This window comes from Micropterus salmoides, unplaced genomic scaffold, assembly GCF_014851395.1.
Source record: "Micropterus salmoides isolate LMB-PRFRI ecotype aquatic unplaced genomic scaffold, ASM1485139v1 Ms_hic_scaffold_2, whole genome shotgun sequence".
Lineage (NCBI taxonomy): Eukaryota > Metazoa > Chordata > Actinopteri > Centrarchiformes > Centrarchidae > Micropterus > Micropterus salmoides.
This window is the reverse complement of record NW_024041150.1, coordinates 40,671,433-40,693,293: the sequence shown is the minus strand read 5'-3', so window position 1 is coordinate 40,693,293 and position 21,861 is coordinate 40,671,433. Positions and strand designations below refer to the sequence as shown.

The 21,861-nt window shown below is 42.8% G+C and overlaps 1 protein-coding gene across 1 annotated transcript; it reads left to right on the top strand.

Moving 5' to 3' along the window:
* Positions 1-837: 837 nt before the first annotated feature.
* LOC119912109 (coiled-coil domain-containing protein 171-like) lies at positions 838-19,561 on the top strand. Its single transcript, XM_038731114.1, has 25 exons — positions 838-901; positions 1,735-1,907; positions 2,449-2,728; positions 3,350-3,500; positions 3,601-3,770; positions 3,888-4,034; positions 4,126-4,218; positions 4,827-4,987; positions 5,710-5,848; positions 5,933-6,020; positions 6,121-6,236; positions 6,326-6,415; positions 6,501-6,746; positions 8,691-8,858; positions 9,460-9,627; positions 10,867-11,377; positions 12,121-12,231; positions 12,465-12,640; positions 12,841-12,984; positions 13,069-13,248; positions 16,438-16,583; positions 16,946-17,000; positions 17,122-17,253; positions 17,340-17,492; positions 18,855-19,561. Exons 2-25 carry the CDS (start codon positions 1,765-1,767, stop codon positions 19,068-19,070), a joined length of 3,984 nt encoding a protein of 1,327 aa, XP_038587042.1. The 5' UTR covers positions 838-901; positions 1,735-1,764; the 3' UTR covers positions 19,071-19,561.
* The last annotated feature ends 2,300 nt before the right edge of the window (positions 19,562-21,861 follow it).

The window sequence follows — 21,861 nt, the reverse complement described above, 5'->3', positions numbered from 1 at the left end:
ATTTATGTCTACTCTATGTTTATGTCTAGCAATTCCTTGTATGTGTAAAATACTACTTGAAAATAAACATCTTTCTGATTCTGATTCTGAAAATAAATATTATTCTGAAATGAAAAACGAGTACTTTTATTTTTGGTTATATTTTGATGCAAATGCTTTTGCACTTTTGCCTAAGAAAGATTTAGAAGACATTTTGTTTACTTTTAGGAAGGAATAAACTAACTGGAAATTAAGTAAAATTAGTCCTCACAAAATAATATTAAATATGCAAAGAGAAACAACCTTTAAGTCATGCTGCAAAACAATTATCCACCGTCTTCCAATATCCAAATCCCTCGCTTATTTAATAACTTAAATTTACAATTTACAGTGTTACGTATCGATATTATTATTCTTCTGTACTGTATTGTATTTTATTTTAATTGTTCTGTTTCTTCTTGTAATGTATTTTAACCGTGCTGCCATCTTGGCCTCCCTTGCAAAAGAGATTCTACCTCTAAGGGTACTTTCCTGTTACAATAAAAAGATTAAATAAAAATAAATAAAAAGAATCATAATAATCATCACTATTATTACAGCTTTACTGTGAATATACAGTGCAGGACTGTACAACAATGCCACACACAGAAAATGTATGAATGAGTCAATGATTTTAAATGATGATAGAATAGAAAAAAAAATTGCAAAAGAAAATTGGACAAGGTGCATTTGACATTTTTTTAAATATTTTTTTTCCTAGAAAAAATCTAATTTCTTTTCCATCCACAGAACAACCTACGTTGAAATTAATATGCCTTAACACCATTGGCCGGATAGCCAGCCAATCCGAAGTTAATGCGGAAATGACATATGGACGCCAAAGATGGCGTCAGATTCAAACGGCTCTTGGGTTCGTTTCGCTGTAAGTGTTTATAAAAGTTCACTACAAGCTGTTTACAAACTTTCTTATTAATGTTGTCATGTAAGTAGATGGCTTAGACCCTCTCGTAATGGTTAAGTTTGGTTTAGAGCGAATGAAGATATTAATGTAGAGTTTTAACCGTGAAACGGGTCTTTGTTCAGGCTGGATGCTCGTATACGAACATAATTCCATTCACGAAATGTGAGAATTTAATTTTGTCTTGTTGACTGACCAAAGTGTAGATATGTTATACAACTATTTGAACGTCCAGCGAATAGTTACAGCTTTCTGGGGAATTCGGCATATAGTAGATCTACCAAGCAGCACGCAATATTAGTTTAATGTCAGCTATAAATTGTTGAGACAGTTGTTAAATGCCGCCGCCCACCGCCCAGAACTGTACAGTAAAGATCGTGAATCTTTGAAATTATGCGTAAATCAGCGGTTTTTTGTATTGTTGACTGGAGCCGAATTGTAAAATTGATCCGATTGATTCGTAAATGGTCTTACGTCTTGTTGTGAAAAGTGTAACTGGGGCGATATTAAGGTGAGTATTTACCAGATAGATTTTTAAATGGGGATCGATTTTCGCTTTAGGTTGAGTGCGTCCGCTGGCAAGGCAACAACCAGCTTCCCCTGGTACCAAAACAACCTCCAGGGTCTCTGCTGTTTGTCAGCAGTCACACGAAATACAGAATAATTAACTTGTTAAATCGGGTAAAGGTTTTAATTTTAGATGTGACGTTAGCTAAGAAAATAACACCTTTTATTATTTGTTGTTTGGTTAAATCGCCGCATATCCGGAATAATGTGAATTTGAAATACATTTTCAGAGTTGTTAAAGTAAACACAGAAGCGGAGCCATGCAGACCGAAGCAGCGGAGCGGAGGGGACAGCGCAGCCGCAGCAGGCGGGGGGAGAGCGGGCAGGGCCGAGCAGAGGCGCGGGGGACCAAACCGAGGGCCGCGGTCCACTCTGCCAGGAGCTCCGAGGAGGAGACAGCAAGGTGGGGAATAAAAAAGAATCCAGCTACACAGAAACTCTTTTCTGGCCAGTGATGATATGCGCAGAGGTTTTTGGCAAGGGGGGGAAATGCTTTCAAATATAGAGATATTTATCATTAACAAAGAGAGGGAACAGAAGAAAAATCTAAATCAAATACATATTTGATGTGACCACCCTTTGCCTTCAAAACACCTGCCTAAAACCTTTCCACCTTACGGTAAATATCTATGCCGTTACTACTTTAACTGCTGAAAGTGCTACATTGCTGCTACTGCAACATATACTATAAATAAATACAATTTAAGTATGTTTAATGTGCACAATGTCATGTAATCTGAAGGATTATGTGGATGTACACATTCTGAAATATTACAAGTTGTCATCCAATATCTGCTGGTGAAGATCCTGTTTAGTTAAGTATTTACATCTTTTCTGACGTGTCCTACTTCAACATATGCCCACAAAATATCAGTTCAGCTCACTGGTTATGTTTTGAAACTCAGCTGTTGAGTTAAAAAAAACACACACGTGTGCCTTTTCAGGTTGAAAGAGATCCCTGCCATCAGGCAACAAAAAGAGAATCAGGCAGGAGAGCGAGGGAGAAGAGCCGAAAGGGAAGGAGTGGAAGATGAGGAGCGAGACAGAGCAGCAGAGAGGGACCGGAGCCGAGGAGATGGAGGGAGGAGGAGGGAGAGGGAGGCGAGAAGCAGGAGGGCGGCGTCCGAAGGAGGTGAAGAAGGCGAGCAGTCGGAGAGGCTGAGGTGGAGAGTCCATCAGCTGGAGAAAGAGAAACTGGGGCTGACGAGCAGCCACAACCAGGAGGTGAGACACAGAGAGCTGGACCTTACATTATTTATGACTATGTGATTTGGTGTTTTGCAATTAATTTTTTTTTTAATACAAAATAAGCAAAGGAGAGGTAACAAATTAATCAGTGAGCTTCGGAGGTGCTGGTAAGTGGGGTGTTTTCCATTCAGACAGAGCCAGGCTAACTTTTCCCCCTGTTTCCAGTCTTTATGCTAAGCTAAGCTAACCAGCTGATGGCTGTAACTTCATATTCACTGCACAGACAAGAGAGAAGGATCGATCTTCCCAACTAACGCTCGCCAGGAGGTATCCCCCCCCCCCAAAGGCCAAACTGTTCCTTTAATTTGTCCCCTGTGGAGTGCAAACCGTGCTGTACGCTGCAACCACAAGCAGCTGCAAAGGCCTGATGAACATTTTCTGACAAGTATCCTTATATAAAAAAATGTGAGCAAGCTCTGTAGTGAGCAAGACATTTTACAGACCAACTTGTCAGTGCCCTCTGGTGGAGAAACTCTGTAAGTGGGACACACAGTTTGTTTGTTATACTGATGCATGGAGACCGGATCAGACAGAGTAGACGTGTTAAGTCATAATTGGTTGCTGCATCGATGTGTTATTAGTGTTTCCCTTCCTCAGCTCTGCAGGCTGCAGGCTGAGCTGACCCGGCTGAGGTCCTCAGTGGAGCGAGGAGAAGCGCAGCGGGTGGAGCTTCAGTACCAGCTGACTGTGAGCCGGAGAGACGCCGACCGGGCCTCCGAGCTCAGCAGAGACAAACGCACACTAACAGGTACACGAATCAAACACACCCTCCAAGTGCTGCGGTGGGTAACGGTGTCAATAAGAGTACCAGTAGAAATGATAGTAAGACTCTGTCGTGTGTGTGTCAGAGCGAGCAGCTGAGCTCCAGCAGACCGTTCAGGAGCTGCAGAAAGCTCTGGACATCACCCGACAGGCCAGGGAGGAGGACCAGCATGCTTTGCAGCAGGAGGTGGAGGAGCGCGACAGACTGATTCAGAGCTTCAGCTCGGAAAACCAGCGGCTGCACCAACTGCTGCAGGTAACACACACACACATTTAGGATTAGGAGTGAGCTCGGTTTAATTCACATGTTGTTTTTAATTTAACTTTGGAGGAAGAAGTGAATCTGGGTCTAAACTAAAGGTTTGTCCTTTAGGATCACGAGGAGGCCCTGCAGGAGTCTGAGAGGAGGATGGTGGAGGTGCAGCAGGAGAGAGAGAAGGAGGCCGAGGTGAACAGACGACAAGCCAACGAACTGAAGTACCTGACGGAGAGAGAGGAGAGGAGCAGGAGAGACCGGGAGGTGAGGAGGAGGAGGGAGGGTGGAGAGAGAGAGATAAGGAAGCTGAAGAGGAGGAGATGGAGGTGAAGACATTTATTTTCTTTCTCTCCAGCTGTCAGATCAGAGGGTGAAGTCTCTGGAGTCGAGCGTCGAGGCGGAGCGAGCGGCTCACCTGGAGTCCAAGTTCAACTCTGAGATCATCCAGGTGACACACAGTTTCTAAATGCTTCTTCTAAGTCTCTGTTCTTCGTCTCGTCATTAAATCTCATGTTTGGACTTAAACCAGCAGTGAACGTATCTACTGACAGTTCCAGAAACCATTAAAACCCATCAGTGAGCCTCACTGTTGTGTCCTCATCACCATGAACTCTCACACTGTATATTTATTCTGACTCAGTCCCACATTCGCCGTCCTGCTGCCCCAAACAAAGCGCCACATGTGGGTTCATCCACCGCTGAAAATGGTCCCCAACAAATGGGCTATTTGATTCTGAGTGTTTGAATAAAAGTACAGTGAGCAGCTCTTTTAGGAAATCACTATATAACTATTTATTTGTGAGGTGTTTTTAAAGCTTTACATTTTCAGTAGAAACCAGTGGGCCTGTAGCCGCAGGCAGGAAGTCGAACATGCACATGAGATTTGTTGACATTAAATAATAGAGAATAAGACCAGCTGTGTCAGAGCGTCGGCTCTATTTTAAGCACTTATTTCCAAGTACAGAACTTGTAAAGCGTTACTAAAAGAAGTTATACAGAATGTGTTAATGAACCGTAGCTAATATACATTCTCTGTGTGATCGGATGACCCGGCAGCTGCGTGTGCGGGACTTGGAGGCGGCGCTGGCGTCGGAGCGGTCCGGCCAGCAGGAGGCGCAGTGCAGCCTGGAGCTGCTGAGAGCTCAGTTCAGAGAGGTGGAGAGGGCCTACAGCCTGGAGAGAGAGAGGGGCGACGGCACTGAGCGCGCTCTGCAGCGGTGAGCGTGATCCACAACCTTTTCTTTTGACCATCTTTTAATAATGTGTTTTAGTCTTTTTGAAATGTTCACCGATGTGAAAGACAAACGTTGAGATCACAAACAACAACTTCACAGTTTGTTTCTTCCTACTGTTTGGACCAAACTATTCCTTTTTGGAGCATGTTATGGTCTTTCTATATTTATAAGTTAATACTAAATTTCTCTGTCACAATATTGCAAATTACGTTATTCTTTTTAATATTAAACCATTAGCAGATCACGTAGCACGTAGCACATATATTATTTATCATTGTCTCTGAATTAGATTTGAGGTCCTTTTGTGTTTCTGTAGTGAAATTTAAATAACGATTTAAATATATTTGATATATAAATATAAAAAGTTTTACTTGACAACTTTTTCATTAAAGTATTTAGTTTGTTTTAGTTTATTTCATATAATTTGTTTCAATGTAATTATTTAATATAGTAGAAATATGTAATATTCCATATTAAAATGTTTTTGTACATATTATACACATTTGTAGTTGTTTCAGTTCACGTGTCATGTATTAATTTATGTGTGCTAATATTAATATGTGTGTTTCAGGTTCTTATATCTCAGTCCCCACAGGTACAGACGGCATTTTGAGGGTTAAGACTTGGTTTTAGGGTTCAGGTTACAGTTGGTTAGGGGTGTAACAAAAGTGTGTGTGTGTGTGTGTGTGTGTGTGTGTGTGCAGGTTGCAGAAGGAGTACGATCAGTGCAAGTCTGACCTGAGTGTTGCCTTGGAAACTGAGAAGAAAACGAGCTCTGACCTCTCAGAAAGGCTGGAGGAGGAGAAGAGGCGGCACGCCGACACACACACACTGCTGGAGAAGGTAACACACACACCCTCAGTGGGAATAACGTTTGTGATTTGAGTGAACTGACCCTTTAATCCTTATTTCTTCTTCTGTGGTTAGGCGGCTCAGAGGCAGTCGGGCGCAGAGGAAGCCTTTGTGAACTGTGTGGATCAGATCAGAGAAACACTCCAACAACACAGCACCCCAGGTAAACACACCACACACACCTGCTGCAAACAACTGCAGCGCTATCAGAAGGTAAATAACACAAGGTGTGTGTGTGTGTGTGTGTGTGCGTGTGTGTGCAGGCACTAGTCCTGGAGCAAAGGATCATGAGAACCGGAGTCAGTCTGCTGAAGTCCTGCAGCTGCTGAAGACGACACTTTGCACCTACCGACACACACTGGAAAAGACTGACAAACAGGTACACACAGACAAACACACACACAGACTCTGCTCGCTGTGTGTCTCTTCTGTATTTCTGTTACTTCCTGCTGTGCTTTCTCCTGGCAGGTCCAGGATCTGCTGTTTGCATCGGAGAGGCTGCAAGAGGAGAACCAGACTCTCCGTCAGCTGACCTCAGAGCAGAGCCAGCAGGTCGAGGTAAACGTCTGATCCCAGACCAGCCCGGGAAAGAAGAAGCTTTTAGAACGACCGGTCTCACTCTGTCTCCGTCTGCCCTCTCCAGGAGTCGCTGCAGGCGGCGATCAAACTGGGGGAGGAGGTGACGCGCCTTCGCCAGGAGAGCTCTGATTGGTCGACGCAGAGCCGAGTTCTGCGGGCCGAGCTGGAGAAAGAGAGGGAGGAGAGGGAGACACAGAGGGAGGAGAGGGAGAGAGAGAGGGAGACAGAGAGGGAGGAGAGGGAGAGAGAGAGGGAGGAGAAGACAGCAGAAGTCCAGAAGATAACTGAGCACTACCAGAAAGAGTCACAGGTGATTATACGCTTATTATTCAGCTCTCATTCTCATTTCCAGCTGTCCCATTTAGGTCCCTTTATTCTATGTATTTATTTATTGGTGGGTCAAAATATATTTATGAATTGTACATAAATCCTAAGGAGGCTGGTGTGGTGAACCTCTTGTAACGTCCTGAATATTTACTTATTTATTTAATATTCAGGTACCATAAACACTGATCACTGTAAATGTGTGTCAGTGTTATCAGCCACTAAAACAACAATGAAACGCAACAACATAAGTTTTAGTACAAAACAAAACACGTAAAGTCAGACCGAGACGACATCAGAATGAAGGACACAAAGGTAAGCGCGCAGTGACTTTGTGATGGCAGGTTATTTAAGATCATATTCTAAGGAATAATATAAAACGGGTAGCTCAAATCAAGCAATCTGATTGGTTCATAGTAGTGATATAATGAGCGTACACAACGGGTATAACGTCAAATTCCTTTGCACAGATCCGTATCACTCTGCTACGAACAGGGTTCGAGTTATAATCTGAGCTTCGTGGGGGTCTCACGCCACATTTACACCTGGTATTAAAATGCGATCTGATACAGACTGCATTTTACCGACGGAGGGAAATAAATAAATTAATAACAAGAGTGAGAGAGAAATCATTGCTTATTACGTGATTCAACATTTCCCTATCTCACACACACAAAAACGCGCGCACACACACACAAACTCAGCAGTCCACCACTTGCCCCAGATGTCTGCGATATTGTAAGTTTAAGTTTCAATAGCCTGTGCAAAAGACTATTGCAATTGCAAAAGAAGCAATTCCGCCCTTTCTGATAGGTAAAACATTAAAGTGTTATTATTTTACGCACTGCTGGCCACTGGCACACAGTAGCAAGCATATAAGTTCAAGTTACCAAAGTCAATCTACTGACGCTGGACATTTTTTTTTTTTTTTTTTTAAGGCTGCACAACAAACCAATGTGTAAATAGATATAAATAAATATTTCTAATAATTCTAGCCTTTGATGTATGTTGTCATGCGCTATGTAGCCTACCGGCAGCCTGGTGGGACTTTTTATATTCATAAAGAAATGTCTGGTGTTGAAATAAAGTCAGATTGTAGTGCATCTGTTAGCCTACTTTCTTTTTGTCATGCTTGATAACCGTTTTATAAAAGTAATAGCTCACTTCAGGCCGTGATATATTATATCGCAGAGAGTCGTCGTTCGGCCCGACGCGAAGTGGAGATACCACGACCTGTCGTGAACTATTGCTTAAATTATCTATGAGTATTTTCTCTGTGTCATTATCTTCACCTGACAGAGAGACATTTTGGGAAGGGAACACTCAACCACATGCAGCCCAAACGTAATGACCACGTGGCTGTACGAACCCGTGAGAACGCGTTCACCTATAAGCAGATAGGAAAAAACAGAAAAAACAGAACCATGTTGCATGTTTGCTGGTAGTTCTTGATATTTGGCTCTTAACTAGGCTGAAAAACTTTGATGGTGCAGATCACAGTAAAGAGATAGTCTGTGCTTGATAAAAACATGCAGGTTTATTATTATAATATTAAACATCTACTGTACTGTAGATAAACTAGTGCTGAGCTGTTACACTAACAGACGTCATCTGCAGGTTTTGTGTTTCTGCTGCGTCTTGTTTATTCATGTGGCAGTGACTGAACAGACTGTCGAGAACGCTCTGTCTAGATTCCCGTCCTCCATTTCTTGACTCTTTTCTTTATGTCCCTCATGTCCTCCCTGTGTGCTACAGAGCAGCGTGATGTCATTATGTTGGAAACATTTAATTAAACAGTTCATGGTGCTGAGTAAATCCTGTAAAACTACATCACACTGGGCCTGTGTGTGTGTGTGTGTGTGTGTGTGTGTGTGTGTGTGTGTGTGTGTGTGTGTGTGTGTGTGTGTGTGTGTGTGTGCGTGTGTGTTAGGCCCGTCTGTCCTTCCTCTACTGTGTCTACCAGCGCCTGCTGGCCGGCTGCGTCCTCCTCAATGAGCCGCAGAGCATCCTGGGTAATTTCTCCTGGAAGGAACTTTGTGACGTCATCAACGAACAGGTCGACCAGCTGACTTCTGACCTCCGGAAGGCCAACAACAACGTGAGCAGCGTGTCACCTTGAATTACAACATCTTCCTTAAAGATGGTGAAAATATTGTCAAAAGCATTTATTTATTTCTAATGTAATTTCAAACTCTAAACTTTGCCGTTAGCACGTAGCATGTAAACATGTGGTCACATGGTGACAGAATTCATAGGGATTACTCTCTACAGATTTTCAGCAGTAGTTTAAGGTATAAGGTAGTTTTATTTCTCATTTTATGACACAGGGTTATATAATGAGATGAAATTTTAGTTCCTGTTATGCTGCTCACATAAAGCAAATGTTATATACAAAAATAATATACTCTAATATAATATAGACTGGTGGATAAATACCAAGTTATAGAAATAAATCTATTTTGCGTGGTGCAATCTCGCAGTAAAAGTAAAAACTGCAGGTTGTGAGACCAGCTGATACCAGATTAGCTTTTCCCCCCACTAGTGGTAAAGTTTTAAGAGCAGAAAGTTATCTCAGCGCTGAATCAGTCGGAGGCTGACGTGAGCATTATTTCTCTTAGTTACGTTTTTAAACGATGTGACGTGAAAGCGGTTTAACTGTCACGTGTTCACCTGTCCCTGCTCTGTGTCTCTCTCTGCAGATCGCCCACCTGCAGAGTGTGTGTGAGAAGAAGAGTGCGTGTGTGCGCGAGCTGCAGCGCAGTCAGGAGTGTGTGTTGTCTCGTCTGGAGGAGAGCGTGAGGAGGAGGGAGGAGGCGTGGAGCAGCCAACACGTACACACTGTGACACAGCTGCAGAACGAGCTGCAGGTAGCGCGCACACACACACACACACACACACACACACACACACACACACACACACACACACACACACACACACACACCCCTCAGGTGTTTTTATTCCTTATAAAGCTGATCTGCAGTCAGTCGTCGATCCCTCCAGCGACAGAGACGCTCAGAGCTGAATCAGCAGGAAGAGATGAGGAGGTTTGGATACTTGTGAAGATGAAGGAGGAAGTTTTGTTTCAGTCGACTGTCCCTTTGGTCAACTTCCCCGTGAAGTGATGAGATGACAGATGCTAAAATCATCACTTCACCTCCAACTTTATTGTCCCCAAGAGGAGAGATTCACTTTACAGCAACTGTTCTACACAAGTAGGGCAACATATACAGAAATAAAGCAACGGTATTTAGAAAAGTGATGAATGTGCCACACACAAGTGTTGATACAGACGGTTGGTGGTTGTTCTAAATGTTGATTCTGGTTCTTATCAAATTCTGATTCTGCAAATGAGGAGGTATTTTTATGGCTGCGAGTAACAGTTATTTACATGGGCAGTTAATCTGCCAATTATTTCCTCAACTAATTTGATTCATGAAATGTCAGAATAGATTAAAAATGTCTTCAACAAACGTGTGTTCAGGCATAGAAATAAGCTAAGAATAAGAAAATGTAAATTTACTTTCTTTTGAGACAAGGAAAGGTAACAAATCAGCAGTTGTGAGAAGCTGGATGCAGCACATGTTGGGAGTTTTTACTAAAAAAGATTCAAGCAATGAATTGATTATAAAAATAGTTGCATTAATTTTCTGTTCATCATTTCAGCTCCGGTAATTCGTGATTTTCCCTCGGTAAAAAGAAAAGTATCTCTCTATTTATTGGAGACTAAGCACATATGCTGGAATTATATTCCTGCAGTAGGAGATGCAAGAAACTCCTGGTTGAGAAGATGAACAGCTGTGTAAACAGAAGTCAAAGGCTCAAGCTGTATGATACAAGAACTAAAGCAGAGAGGTCAACTAGGACTACGATATCCAATCACAAATATTGAACTAGACCTGCAAGGCGGTAAAATCAGATTCTGGAGCAGTTTGGGATGAATTCAGCTACTTTGGCTTTGTTCTTTTGTTTCATAGTCTCCTCCCAGTTCTCCGCCGTTTCCTCTTTAACAAACACACTCTGTCTTTGTTTTAATTTGTTTCTGCTTCAGCCTCTTCTTTGCAGACTCACAGCAGGCTCACATGATCTCTTCCTCTGTCTCTCAGGCGTGTCGCTCTCAGTGCGACTCCCTCCGAGATCACGCCTCCTCTCTGGAGCTCCGCTGCTCCTCGCTGACCTCTGACCTCTCCCGGCTCCAGGGCCTCCTCTCTCGAAGCCGCAGGGAGGCGGCCTCCTTCCTGTCGGCCTGCGCCCTGCTGGCCGGGGCGCTGAAACACACTCGCCTCTGTCTGCAAACACTCTCCAAACAGAAAGCACTCCTGTGCAGGCGACTGGCAGAGAGGGAGGTGCTGGAGGAGGAGGTGAGGACGCTGGCCAGAGCTCTGGGAGGTGAGGAGGATGAGGAGGAGGAAGAGGCAAAAAGGAGTAGGAGGAGGGCAGTGAGGCGGCGGTGGAGGAGGAGTGTGTGTGTGGTGTTGGCGGTGAGGAGGTGGCGTGCACTGGCCAAACAGACGACAGTGTTGTTTCGGCTGGAGAGAGGAGGCGGCGTTCCGGCTGTGTGTGTCTGTGGAGAGTCGGCTACGGCAACACAGAAGGGTGAAGGCTTACCGAGCACAGGTAGGCAGTCACTTCTCCTCGCTACATATGTTTAATTAATTTGAAACTGGAGTGGGGGATGATTGGGAGTCTGCAGATTATTTCTCTATTCATCTTAGTTTATAAAACGTCAAAAACAACGATGTTAATTATTGTTATAACATGTTTGTCTGTTCTCGATCAGTTGTCTGTAAACAGTTTGTAGCCTGTGAGGCCGTCATCCTCATCACATGCCAGAGAAACAAAACTGCTTAACCTGAGAGCTGCACAGCGTTAGATTCTGTTAGAGACATTTCTACCATAAATCGATGCAGGAAATAAAGTGTTTTAATGCTCAAAACTTTCATATAATTCACCAGTGAAAACCAGTGTTAATCTCATCTCAGTCTCGTGTCTTGTCTCATCTTGTGAGCTCAGTGTCTCGTCACGACCCAATTTGCTGCTCCTCCATAGTTACATAGTGGAGCGTTTAGCAGCTAAAGAACCAGATGTTTCCCTCAGCAGCTGGTGGAGACTAAACCAGACTAAACCTTTGTTTTGTGTCCAAACAAAGTTTTAACATTTATTCCGTGAGAGTTTCACCCTGATGATTTAATTCCTGTGGACATGATGCTCATCAATACACAGAATGTGATGAGACCGTAATCAGTGAAGTCCTAAAGAACGCTGCCGTTTGTTTGGAAAATGGTTTAAAACAACCATCATGTAAAATAATTACCGGGTTGATCTCCTATCTGTTTATTTCTTTTGAATTTGTATTTTAGATAAAGATGGTGATGATGAAGGTGCGTGTGCCCGCTGGCTCCTCTCTAAATGTCTGGCCTCCACCATTCTGTCGTCCGTGGCCGATCTGCAGAGAGCTCTGGCACACACTGGTAACCACACACACACACACACACACACACACACACACACACACACACACACACACACACACACACACACACACACACACACACACACACACACACACACACACACACACCCCATATATGTGACTTGGCCCATGTGTGATCTGCTAACTTGGAGGGGTTTATCAATAGGTTTGTTTCCCATCTTTCTAAACCGTCTGTTCAGGGTCATCACGGAAGTCTTTTTTACTCTCTAGGCTCCTCCCCTCCTGATGTGATGTCAGCAGCTCGTTCTGGCTTGTCCCGCCTCCTGGATCACCTTCTTGACCAATCAGACGCGGCGTCCAGTATGTCTCCTTGCAGAGTGGACACGCTGAGCGGCCGGCTGGGACTCGGCCTGAGCAGACGGAGTCCACCACAGCCCCACATGAAGGTCCCTCAACACACACACACACACACACACACACACACACACACATATATAATATGCTTTTATGTGACTCTGTCACTGTGTGTGGACCAGCAGTACATGCAGTAATAGTATTTGTACAAGCTGCAGGTTCAAACTGCTATTTGTCAGTTGGTTCAGCTACATCATGTGACCTTTGACCTCTGTGTGTCTCCTCCCGTCAGGCCCTGGTGTCCGCTCTCCAGCAGCACTTCCTGCTCTTCAGCCAACGGCTGCACTCGGCCGAGGTGGAGAGGCGGAGCCTGAGGCTGGAGGTGACCAATCTGAAGAGAGGACTGCGACAGGAGAGAGCCGAGACCTGCAGGACGGTGCGGCTCAACACACACACACACACACACCTTTACTGTCCTTTACTGATGAACACACACGCCTGACTGACTCTGTGTGTGCAGGTCCCTGCGGAGCGGTTCAGCAGTGTGTGTGTGGAGCTGCGTCAGGCTCTGAGCAGGGAACAGGAAGCTCAGACGCTCATCCAGGAACAGACCAAGCAGCTGCACGCACTGCAGCTCCAAGTGAACACACACACCGCCGAGCACACCAACACACAACACACTCTGAGACAGACCACGCAGGTAAGCATGTATATATGTGAATATATACACGACCTGTTTAACCAACTGTGTCGTAGAGAGAAATCCCCCTGATAACACTGAAACAGGAATCCTGTCCCTGTACGCTCCACCGCCCCACTCCTTCTCCTCTCTGAGCTCCCAGCGCTTTGTGAACGGTTCGTGATCGTTCCCTCTGGCTGGATAAATATTACGCGTAATCCATGCACCACTGCAGCTGGAGGCTCCCCGCAGCGCCACGCAACTTTCTAAATTCTTCCCTCTCACGTAGAAAAGAAAGGTCAGGTCGCAAACACAGCTGTAGTGTGAAGCGTAATTGTAGCAAAATGGCTTCATATAATAATAATAATAATAATAAGACAAACATGCCTGATACTTTCACAGTCAGCCCCCGGCCGACATGCTTGCAACTATTAATGATTCAGCAGTAAGAATCACAGTCTGCCCTCCTTCATCCCTCCTGCTCCACCTACAGCACCTGCTCTTCCAGTCACATCCGGTTACAAATCCCGACAGCTAAAGCAGCGCTAGGTCGCTCTGCCTTTCAGTTCGCCGCGCCCAACGATTGGAACCACCTACAAAATCACTCTGGTCACCACTGCCTCTTTTAAAGGCACATTTCACTCACTCATTCACAGACACCTGTAACCGCTTCATGTGAGCAGAGCGCAGATGGAAAAAGTCTCCAAGTCCATTACCTCAGTCTGAAGGATCTATTAATTAACTACAATAACATGGTTAAGGATGTGAGAACACACTATTTTTCTGAACTCATTACTACACATAAACACAATCCCAGGTTTCTGTTTAAGACTGTGGATCAGCTGGTAAACCCAACCCCTCCTTGTGCCTCAGCTGGAAGTAATGATGACTGTGAATTGTTTTTATCTTATTTTACCAATAAGGTGGTGTCAATCAGAGCCTCTATTACCCCCGCGGCCTCTTACTCAGAGGTCCCTCACCAGCAACAACAGAGTTTTAACCAGTTTTATCCCATCGACTTGTCTGAGCTTTTAAAAACAGTAACACAAATGAGAGTGTCCTCCGGCCCACTTGATATAATACCTAAAATTTTTTTACTGAAAGTAATAGATTCTGTTGGGCCCCATTTGATCTCTGTTTTCAACAGCTCCCTATCTACTGGTTGTGTCCCTGATTATTTTAAAACGGCTTGCGTGAACCCACTTTTAAAGAAACCTGGTTTAGATCCCTCCCTCCCACATAATTTTAGACCAATTTCAAAACTGCCTTTTATTGCAAAGATTCTAGAAAGAATTGTGTCCAAACAGCTGCTCACTGTGCTGGAAAATAACAAATTATTTGAAAAGTTTCAGTCTGGTTTTAGGAAGTACCACAGCACTGAGACTGCCTTGCTTAAAGTCACCAATGACCTTTTAATGTCTGCTGATGAAGGCATGTGCTCAGTCCTTGTACTCCTGGACTTTAGTGCTGCTTTTGACACCATTGATCACAACATCATGTTAGACAGACTGAGGCACTGGGTGGGGATCTCTGGTACTGCCCTAGAATGGTTTTCATCCTACCTGTCAAATAGGAAGTTTTGCGTGTCTGTAAACAACTATGTCTCTTCATTCTGTCCAGTTAAATATGGTGTGCCTCAGGGGTCGGTCTTAGGACCCATTTTGTTTTCCTTGTATCTGCTTCCCCTTGGACATATTATCCATAAACATGGCATTTCTTTTCATATTTATGCTGATGACACACAAATATACTTGCCCGTCAGATCCACAGACCCTGGAATGCTGAGTTCACTTAACAACTGCCTTTGTGAAGTTAAAAAATGGATGTCAAATAATTTCCTCCAGCTGAACTCAGACAAAACAGAAATCCTGGTCATCGGGTCCCAGCAGATGGCAAATCAAATACTGCCATCTGCTGGTTCCCTAGTAAATCACATTAAGCCTGTGGCAAAGAACCTTGGTGTTTGGTTTGATAGTAATTTAAATTTCGAGCAGTACACCACAAAGCTTGTTCAATCATGTTTTTATCAACTTAGAAATATAGCTAAAATTCGATCTATGTTAACTTTTAAGGACACCGAGACCATTTTACACGCCTTCATCTCATCACGTCTGGATTATTGCAACAGCCTTTTCACCTGTTTAACCCAAAAATCTATTGATCGACTCCAGACTGTCCAGAACTCAGCTGCCAGGCTTTTAACCAGAACAAAGAAATATGACCACATTACTCCTATTTTAGCTTCATTACACTGGCTCCCAGTATGTTTTAGAATTGACTTTAAAATTCTATTGATCACATTTAAAGCTCTTCATGGCCTCTCGCCTTGTTATATTTCTGACCTTTTAGTCCCATACACACCAGCACGTACCTTGAGATCCTCGGGCAGAGGTCTGTTGTCTGTTCCAGAGTCTCGACTGAAAACTAAAGGGGACAGAGCGTTTGCTGTCAGGGCCCCGAGGCTCTGGAACAGCCTGCCCGAGGAAATCAGGTCGGCTGAGTCAGTGAACTCTTTTAAGTCCCTTCTTAAAACATACTTTTATAGGAGAGCCTTTCCCGATCTTATTTGACTTTATTTTATCCCTTTTATTTTATTGTATTTTACTAATTTTATATTAAATTTTCATGCTCTTATCTTTTTTTGTATTATTCTTTACACTTGTTAAAGCACTTTGTAACTTGTTTTTGAAAAGTGCTCTACAAATAAGGATTATTATTATTATATTATTATTAATTATATTTCTTATTTATTACTATCTGCTGTCTTGATCTATTCATTTAACTACCGTGCCATGTCTACTCTCTGTAGATTAGCGTATGTCTTAGTTTGTTATTGTGTTTCTTGTTGTCTGTTTTTTTAAATTCTTTTATTTAGTTTTTGTTTCGTTTCTTTGTCTATTGTGAATAAATGATCCATTAATCGGCTAAGAAATCATAGAAAAACAGAACTTGCCTTAGAATCGCCAGGATTTTAAAGTTTCCTTCAGCGTGACAGTAATAGTTTTCTGTACATTGATGGGTACACTGCAAACAGGAGCTGCTAACAGCTAATTCTGCAGACTTTAAATTGACAATAGCAATAACGCCTGTAAGTCACAACTGTGGGAACCACCCCCCTCCCTGCCCTCAGCCCACGTGATGTAGTATAGTTCCAGGTAACATAAGCATGTACTAATTGTGAGTTTATTTTAATACATCATCTCTCTCTAGTCGCTGTCAGAGACTCGGCAGGAGGTGAGCCGTAAGGAGCGCTCGCTAAGGATTCTGGGTAAGCACCTGTCGGTGGTTCAGAGGGAGAGGAAGCAGCTGGAAGAGAGACTGCAGCGAGTCGAGGACGAGCTGAGAGACGCCACCAGGTAACGCACAGCTTTTATTCGTTCTCTTATAGGACTTTATTTCATTTCAGGGGATTAAAACTTCTCGCCTGACGTGTCCTCTTCCTCTCAGCCGTAGAGCTCAGTTATTGTTAAAAACTATTAAAAACCCATGCTCACACTAGAACACCACATGTGGATTCATCCGCCGCTGAAAATAGTCCCCTTCAAATGAACAATTTCCTCCTGTTTGTTTGATTAAAAAGTACAGTGAGCAGCTGTTTCAGATTGTTCAGTACTTCAATCTCACAGCAACAATAAATAACACACAATTTACAATGTCTGCTCCTTTTTAGTTTGATTAATCTGCAGTCTTCTTTATTTGATTATTCTTTATTTTCCAGACGTAAAGACTGTCTGATCAGCGCCATGAAGGCTGCAGAGACGAGCTACAAGGAGGTGAAGACGCACAAATACATAGACAGAGACACATTTACAGTGGCTATAGAGAGAAATATATATTTACAGAACTCACACGCACGTTTACACGTCTGGTGACACGACGCTCTGTTGTCTTCAGCTCAGAGAAAGCCTCGTCCAATCACGTCACTCCCTGTCAGCTCAGCCCCACCCCCTGCCATTGCCCAGGGAACACCTGGAGCTGAGTGGAGCGGAGAGCATCATCGGAGCTCCGGAGGTTGCAGCGTGCCAGGTAACAGAAAAAGAAGACTTCCTGTCTGTTTGTCTTTCTCAGTCATTACATTCTTTCCTGTTTTAACTCTCTCTCTCTCTGCGCAGAGTCTTCTCTCCACCTTCTCTCAGCTTTATCACACCTGCAGCTCCAGGATTGATTGGCTGGAACAGGAAGTCTCCGCCCACCGCTGTCACGTGACGGCGCTGCGCAGTGAGCTGCAGGACGCCTGTCTCCGCGACAACCTGGCCTACCTCCCGGTGAGGCCCTCGCTCCTTTTTATACGTTTATCATTTAATTATAGATCCAATATTTGGAAAATGAATCCCCATAATCAGTCAAGTCAAATATTTTTCAGCTTCTTCAGTGTTATTTTATGGTCTGGAAAATTGTGGTGGACATTTCCTGCCATTTATTTGATTCATGGATTAATCAACAAAATAAATGCCAAGTTCATCAATGATTAAAACAGCCATCACAGCCCCAGTAGAGATTAAACAAATAATAAAATAAATGAATTGGTTATTTGAAACTGAAAAGACAAAATTTTAGTGTTAGCCCTGTTGCCACTGGTATTTGCACCTTGTTGGTCATTTACATGTTGTTGTTGTTGTTTTTTATCAACAACTCTGCCTGTGATTGGTTAGTACTCGTTGCCTCCGTTGGTTAAGGTTAGAATATAGCCAATCAGAGGCAGAGCAGGGGACACGACTCGACGCAGAGCTGTTGTCAGTCAAATGAGAGTTGTCGAAACTCCGGCAGAAAAAAATACGGCAATCAAACATGGCTGTTGCCAAACTCCTTTAGTCCAAGTGATGCTGCTAAAGCCTCCCTCACAAAAATAGAACTGTTATGACTAAATTAATTTAAATATATTGTTACTCAAAATACTGGAAGCCTGTAAAATTTCCAGCTTTACGACTTGTGGAAGAGCACCTGAATGCACCGTTTGTCCCATACCTCTCTCCCCTTCAAATGTTTATTAAAATGCAAAGTCTTTGCGAGTTAAATACATTTAAGTGTCAAATAGATGAAGAACTATATTCATGTTGCTCAAATTCAGCCGGACATTTTCCAATTCAAATTGCTGAAACTGAAGACGTTAAATTCAAGCTACCAATGATGATCAGTTGAGCCTGAGTGGAACCGATCAGTTTAAGTTCTGTCAGTCGAGTTTTTAAAAAAATAACCTTCTGTAATTTCAAAACAAAGAAATCAAGATAAAATATTTCAGTGCTGTAAATGCATGAACATTAATTATTCAGTAATGATTTCAGTTTCACAGTTTGGTTTTCTTCTTCTACGTTTTCTCTGAAGCTTAATAAGTATGTAGCTCAGTAACTATGTATTAATGAGTAACGAGCTATTGAATTAAGCTAACATTTAATCAGAACATTATAATCAGGGATATGTTTCCTAGATTTGTTGTAGGGATTAAAATGAGAAAAACAAAATGATACATGCACGTAAACAAGTAAAATATTCAAAGAAGTCTATGGCGTGTGCTTTTAAATCATATAACAGCAAGATTAACCTCATAAAAAAATGCAGCATAACAAAAATACGGTAATTTTTATTTTGCATGGTTTGTCAGAAAGAAAACTAATTTCACTTTGTTTCAGGTGGCGGAGTTTCCTGAAACCTTTCCGATCGCTGATGTGGAAACCCCTCGACCTGTTCCGCTCTCTGATTTGTCAAAGGAGCCATCAGTCAGTTTAAGGACCGCCCCCTCCCAGACAAATCCCGCCCCCTCATCGCCCCTCTCCAAAACCCCCAGGGTCAAAACGAAGGAGAAGAAAGCTGTGAAGAAGAACAGAGGAGGAAAAGTGAGAAGATAAACAGACAGACCACCGACTTCCTGCTGTAGTTTTACCTGTTCACGTGACGACATGTAGCATGAACACAACACTCAAACAGTCCTGCAGATCCTAATTATCCAGACAGTTAAAGTCTGGAGAGAATATTTGGGAATATTTATCAGGATTTGGAAGTGCTCAATTTTTGAAAGTCAGTGAAAAGTCGTGGGATTTTTGTGTGTTGAGGTCATGGAAAGTCCTGGAAAGACGTGACGTCTTCCCTCAGCAAGTGTCCAGACAATCAAAACTGTTGCATCGGCTGCATTACAGTCAGACTTTTTCAATATGGTGGTTTGTGTTTCTGTTTCACATGCTCACAGCCGGTTGATGACAAACGAGTGAAGGCCATATGGCTGTGTGTGTGTGTGTGTGTGTGTGTGTTTGTGTGTGAGAGAGACACACCAGCAGCTGGTTACTGTATGAGTTTGTTTTAACCTCCAGTAAAATATCTGCTCTGCTCTCGTACTCGTAAACTTGGACTTTGTTTTTGAAGTTTGTTTCAGAATTTTTCATTTGAAGGAAAAACACCAAAGATGATGTTTGGCCCATCCATGTAACCGCAGCATCTCTGGTTTGATTCCACCTCCATCTCTAAACGTTCACTCTTCTGAAGTGTAACGATGTTGAGTAAGTAGTAGCCAAGTACGCAGGGTCTGAAGTTCGACTGACATCACAAACCTTTAAAAGAAATCTGCTCCTATACCGTCAAACTGTAACAGAGGCTGTGTTACTGAGAGGTGTTCAATATACGACAGAAGCCTAAACACAGCACTGCAAACAAGTTTCAACAAAAACCGAACACTTTAGCCCTTTAGTACCGAATCACATCTGGATCTAATGTGGACGTGAGACACTTGAAATGGAAATGTGGATGAACAAAGTGAGAAAAGTTTCCAACCAGAAGAAGAAAAACACGACAATTATTTTACTGCTGCTGCATCAGCACTGTGTGTGTGTGTGTGGCCCTCAGGCAGCATCCTGTGTCAGTTTTAGCCTCTGTGGATTTCTATTAAAGTGTGAACCAAAAAACGTCCTTACGCTCACACACCCTCAGGCTCTGTGTGTGTGTGTGTGTTTAAACGTCTTAATACATAGCGACTTAATCTGCTGTCACAGACACAGACGGAGTTGTGCTGATTCAGCCAATCATCACTCCTTCCCCTTCTCCTCCTTCCCTTCACATCACAGTTCAAACTGCATCTTTTTCTCAGTATTTGCGCCACTTCACACACACACTAGAAAACTACATTTTCCCCGACATGTAGTTATAAATATAAACAGCTGGTGTCGGGTTTCACACGAGAGTTTCATGTGATAAAACCTTCCTAAATCTATTTCAGTTAAACCGTCTGCACAACCGAGTTGTTGCCTTCGACACATTTACTGTGTTTCGGTTGTCCGAGGATGAAACTGATGTACAGGAAGTAATCGATCAAACATTCATCTGACAAAAGGTATTTTAAGTAAAATGCAGCGAGAAAAGAAAACAAGCAGTGGTTGATGTATCAAGACAAGTACACATTTTTAGGTTAATAATTAGGTTAATAATTATATAATAAATTAACTTCTTTCAAACTTCTTGCAAAATCTCCATTGAAGTCCAGACAAAAAAAGTCCTCGTGCAAAACAGTTGTCCTTTTACGTAAATTATAACGTATTCTGTAACGTCGTCGTCGTTATTGCAAACCAAAGAACATACAATCTGTTTATAGATATGATCGGCTCTTTCATCATCCTTACTTTCAGTTATTTCTTGTTTTCTTTTTTTCCACGGCCGCTGTTTGTGTTAGCATAGCCGTCAGTGTTTTAGTTTTCTTATTTTTTAAGATACTTCATTTGTCATGGAAGAGAGTGAAAGGAAACTTATTTTAGGAAAGTTATTTTTTTTTAAAGCTGTTTTTTTTGTGTAGTAAAATAATTTTTTCCGGGGGCCACAAGCTTTAAGATAACTGAAAGAAAATGGTGGCGTGGACGGAAAATGTTTTCCTCGACAGTAACTGGTGTGACTGGCGGACAGTAGGGGCCATTAAAGCTCCTACTCTCTTTCATCGTTTGTTGACTCTCCTGTCATTCGTTTTCAAAGGAGCGGCTAGCTTAGCTTAGCTTAGCATCACAGACAGGACAGCTGACTCTGGTGTTTCCATTTAGTCACACGCAGATATGACAGGTTTTATTCAACAGGAGACGTCCAGTGTTGCGGTCAGAGTTTGTCCCGCTCTCAAACGACAGATTAATTAAGTTTAATTCCTGATGAACAGGCAGCTTCTCAGATTGTACATCCTGCTGTAAGTGACAAATCTGAAGCAGGCTGAGAAGTGATGAATTCCCTCTGAGGATAAAACAGATAATCCCAAAACAAAGAGAAGCTCCAGCGCCGAGCGACACAACAGGATCACAGACTTGTGCTGCCTCTGCATTTCAAAACAACCAGTAATATACAAACTGACCGCCTTTAGTCAAATGTAGGGAAGTTAAAAGTATAATATTTTATAATATTCCCGTGGACTTGAGACCACAAAATGTCAAAAAGCAACTGAATCTTATGCTATCTTTTAAAACACACTATCGTCACTTTGTTGCATCTGAACTGTTAAAGTGAGGGACTTTAATCCTCCGCTCACTCCCTAAGCTCTAACAGGATTAAACGGGAGTCCTTTCTTGAATCTCAGAGCTGGGCAGGGTGGTGGACACACAGGCTGAAACTTGTGTTTTTCTATCATCATACCTTGTTTTCCAAGTTGAAAAAGAATAAAAATAAACACCAGAACATCCA